The sequence below is a fragment of the Babylonia areolata genome, chromosome 18 (assembly GCF_041734735.1).
Source record: "Babylonia areolata isolate BAREFJ2019XMU chromosome 18, ASM4173473v1, whole genome shotgun sequence".
Classification (NCBI taxonomy): Eukaryota; Metazoa; Mollusca; class Gastropoda; order Neogastropoda; family Buccinidae; genus Babylonia; species Babylonia areolata.
The window spans coordinates 65,123,430-65,128,429 of NC_134893.1; the positions used below are offsets into that span (position 1 = coordinate 65,123,430).

General features: G+C 44.9%; 1 protein-coding gene across 1 annotated transcript in view; it reads right to left on the reverse strand.

The window, feature by feature from the left end:
- LOC143292121 (adhesion G protein-coupled receptor L2-like) overlaps positions 1–5,000 on the reverse strand; it is a 148,861-nt gene that overhangs the window by 131,935 nt on the left and 11,926 nt on the right. The window contains exon 2 of the mRNA XM_076602310.1: positions 877–1,020. Coding sequence (XP_076458425.1) covers positions 877–1,020 — 144 coding nt within the window. The remainder of the gene's footprint in view (positions 1–876; positions 1,021–5,000) is intronic.

Sequence of the window (5,000 nt, forward strand, 5' to 3'; positions counted from 1 at the left end):
GGGTGAGGGACAGGAAGGATGGATGGATTATTTAATTTGAGCAGTGCACATTACTGTGCGTTGTCTGCTCAAACGCCATTTGCATCACAGAAAGTTCCAGAGGGAGGGGGTTTGGGTGAGGGACAGGGGATGGATGGATTGTTTCATTTGATCCGTGCAGATGACTATAACCCACACACACACGCGCGCACGCTATCCTTCCCCAAGGAGGGCAGAATACACTCTGACATCTTTAAACTGCTCCGCGTCGTCCGCACAAACGCCATTTGCATCACTGAAAGTTCCAGACCCATAGCCTCCACACCCCAACCTCCACCCCACATCCCCCCCTCCCACGGACCCCCGCACCAGCCCCCCTGCCACCCCACGCCTCCCAACTGCCCCCAGGAGAGTCTCGAGTCTGATTTGAGTTGGTAGAGAGAGACGCTGTTCGCCAATGTTTCCCTAACGCGCGGTGCCAGGATCCAGGACAGTTTTGATCACATTTCTGGGTTTATTGAATTGACCCCGAGAATTGGTCATGGATAGTTAGGAGTGGTGAGAGGGTGGGTGGGGTGTGTGGGCTCTGTGTGTGTGTGTGTGTGTGTGTGTACCACACGCACACACACACATAAACACACACACACACACAGAGCTAATCAGACGCCTGGCAACACCACCTTGACTCAAGAACAGCTAGGTACGGAAAGACTCGGCACATTTATAATAAATGATAATGATAGCAATATTTTCTTCTTCTTCTTCGTTCGTGGGCTGCAACTCCCACGTTCAGTTGTGGGCTTTCACGTGTATGACCTTTTTGGGTTTTTTTAACCCCGCCATGTACGCAGCTATACTCCGTTTACGGGGGAGGGTAATGGTAGAACGATAACTCACACATGCACATCTTGGTGTTCCAGTGGAAGCCAGGCCCGCACTCGCACCCGTAGCCATCCGGGTGGTCGATGCACTCGGGTAGGGTGTAGTAACTGGTGTGGCACTGGTTGTCGATCCGTTCATCCAGCTGGTACTGCCCTCCCGCTGAGGACAGAGACATGGAAAGGGTGGTGATGAGGATGGGTGAGAGCGGGTGAGGGTGGTGGTAATGATGGGTCAGGGTGGTGATGAGGATGGGTGAGAGTGGGTGAGGGTGGTGGTAATGATGGGTCAGGGTGGTGATGAGGATGGGTGAGAGCGGGTGAGGGTGGTGGTAATGATGGGTCAGGGTGGTGATGAGGATGGGTGAGAGTGGGTGAGGGTGGTGGTAATGATGGGTCAGGGTGGTGATGAGGATGGGTGAGAGTGGGTGAGGGTGGTGGTAATGATGGGTCAGGGTGGTGATGAGGATGGGTGAGAGTGGGTGAGGGTGGTGGTAATGATGGGTCAGGGTGGTGATGAGGATGGGTGAGAGCGGGTGATGGTGGTGGTGATGATGGGTCAGGGTGGTGGTGATGATGGGTCAGGGTGGTGATGATGATGGGTCAGGGTGGTGATGATGGGTCAGGGTGGTGATGATGATGGGTCAGGGTGGTGGTGATGATGACGATGCTGATGCTGATGATAACAATACTGATGATGATGATGATGATGATAATAATAATAATAATAATAATAATAATAATAATAATGATAATAATAATAAGAAGAAGAACAACAACAATAACAACAACAATGATGATGATGATGATGATGATAATAATAATAATAATAATAATAATAATAATTATACACACATACATACAAACACAAACACGCTCTCACGTACACACACACACACACACACACACACACACACACACACACACACACACACACACACAACACACACACACACACACACACACACACAACACACACACACACACACACACACACACACACACACACACACACACAAACACAAACACAGAGAGAGAGAGAGAGAGAGAGAGAGAGAGACACAAAAGCAAACTGAGTTGGTCGCTCGATCAATTAGCGGGAAATAAGCTTCCAAGCGGACGAGAGATCAACTGGAGCAAACAAGAAATGAATGATTAACAACCCACTGCACTCTTTGCTACTAAAGCACTAGTGCCCTCCATTTACTTTGCTACACATTTTTTTTCCATATCACGGTCCATCTCTAAACCTGCCACGCTGACAAGTAGGAAATATACTTTGAACACATATTTGAAACACCGTTGTTAATTTTTTCTCTTTCCACCATTATGCTTTTTTCTGCTTTTTTTTTTTTTTTTTTTTTTTTCAAAAAAATGTCAGTTGTATTGTTCTCAACTTTTTTCTTGTTTGTAATTCATACTGCAATATTTGAATTACTGCCTGCAGAGACACCCTACACATAGCGATTATATGTACCTACATTACCACAAGACATGATATAAGACTTCCTGGTAGTATTGTCGAATGTGTATGATAGTCAGTCGCGTCCGACTATGACCATCAGAACAGCAGAGGAGGCAACTGCTGTCCCAACTATTTGGGCTAGAACTTGATTATAGTGGAGAGTGTCTTGCCCAAGTACATCCCCACTCTCTCGGCCAAGAGGGTTTTAGGACAGTCGACGTTGGGGATGTTCCCAATGGCCAACTAGCCCCCAAGGCTGCAGCACTAAGAGCCAGTGCGATTTTGTCTCCTAGTGTGAAAGCCATAGCCCTTCACAAAAGACCAAGTTGTAAATGACCTCCCATTGCGATGGGGAAACCACTAACAATACAGCTCTCAATTTGCTGCTGGCGCAATTGTAAGCTCATATCAAACTGTGATTTAAGCTGTGTTGGGCTTATGTATTGTGACTGCATCATGACATTTTTTTTTCCAAATACAATACAGTTTAAAGTGATAGGGGGAAAAATCTATTGTGGTTTGTGGACGACACCATTCAAACGCTTCTGCACGTGTCTTCTTTGATAACCAAACCGATCGAAGATCGATTGTAAACAAGACCCTTTCTATGCAGTGGGGGTTTAGAGAGACGCCCAAACAGGTCAGTTGCTTGAGCATGGAACCAACATTTCGTTAGGAGGCTGCAAGTTTGAATCGTGTGCGCTCAGAATAATACGTAGTATTCTTTCTGCCCATACTGTCATTTTAAGATAATGATAGTATAATATAGTATAGTATAGTACTGCGTTAATTTGTTTTGATTTGTATTGTATTGTATTGTATTACACTTTTTGACACAACAGATTTCTCTGTGTGAAAGTCGCTACAGTGAGAGCGCCTTCTCTTTTACAGCCTGCCAGAGTAATTGTTTTCCTATCAAAGTGAATATTTTTTTTAACTACAAAATTTTGCCATGGACACTTTGTTGCCGTGAGTTCTTTTACGTACACTAAGAGCATGCTGCACACCGGACATAGATTTATCGTCTCATCCGAACGACAAGCATCCAGACCACCACTCAAGGTCTAAGTGGAGGAGGTAAGAATTTTGGCGAGTTTGGAGTTCAAATCAATGCGCTCAGATTCTCTCGCTACCTGTGCGGACGCGAGGGCATAAGCACGCAGGACCGCTTCTGCTGATCAGTTTGCTGAATACCGTGCTCGCGTTTAGGAGGGTGTGAGTTTGAATCCCATGCACGCACGCGCGCGCACACACACACACACACACACACACACACACACACACACACACATATATATATATATATATACAGACGCAGACATATGCACACACGCGCGCGCGCGCCTGCGCTTTCAAATAAACCAACATTTTCAAGTATTGTAATCCACACACAAAAGGTTGAGTGGTTTTAAGCTTATTTAATTCACTTATTACTTCCACATTTTTTTTTTTTTTTACAACGTTTGCTTTATGGTTTTCTTTCATTTCTTTTTTTTTTTTCTCTCTCTTTTTTTTTCCTAACAGAAGGTTAAGAAAGACAATGTGGACTGTGGCTTTGCTCCAGGGAGATCGAAACATCATCACATATGAACACGTCTTCCTTAGAGAAAATCTGAGCATACGAGATCGAATCCTACATCCCCCACTATTTCCTCCCCCTCCATTAGACCGTGACTGCTATAGTCTGGACCCTGGTCATTCGAATGAGACGATGCACCAAAGTCCCGTGACTAACATGCGTTTAGCCCATATAAGTATCAGTATCAGTATCAGTAGCTCAAGGAGGCGTCACTGCATTCGGACGAATCCATATACGCTACACCACATCTGCCAAGCAGATGCCTGACCAGCAGCGTAACCCAACGCTCATATGAAAGAGAACCCAACATAAAGATTGCCCCTGGCAACATTCTACAGAAGAAGAAAAAAATCCTCTTTTGAAACATCTCCACTGGCTCCCTGTCTCACACAGAATAAAGTACAAGATGAGCACTATATGTTATAAATGTATTCACAAATCTGCCCCTTCCTATCTCTGCGGCTGCTTTCGCCACTACACTCCATCTCGCTCACTACGATCGGCGTCGGATCCACTCTGTTTACGCATTCTGTTGGCCGCCGTTCTTTCTCTGTCTCTGGACCTTGCAATTGGAATGAACTTCCTCTTTCGCTTCGTCAAGTCTCCACACTCAGCTCTTTCAAGTCTGGCCTTAAAACCCACCACTTCCCAAAATAGCCTCCCTTCCCTGCCTCTTCCTTGTCTTCAGTTTCTCCAGTTTTAGAGTTATGCATGCGTGTGAATGACAGGTGCGAAAGCGCTTTGATTTGTCTCTGCACAAGATTCAGCGCTATACAGATACCGATTATGATGATGATGATGATTATTATTATTATTATTATCATCATCATTATTATTATTAAAAAATTCAAGTTGATAGGAAAACGAATACACATGAAGGCAGAAAAAAAAATATCAATATAAAAAATAACACACACACACACACAAAAATTAAAGTGGCTCTGCTGTTTGGTGACGTGCTCTCCCAGGGAAGAACAGCCAGAAGTTCTCAATGAGAAACGAACTGCAATACTATTTGTATTTTGTATTTCTTTTTATCACAACAGATTTCCCTGTGTGAAATTCGGGCTGCTCTCCCCACGGAGAGTGGGTCTACAGC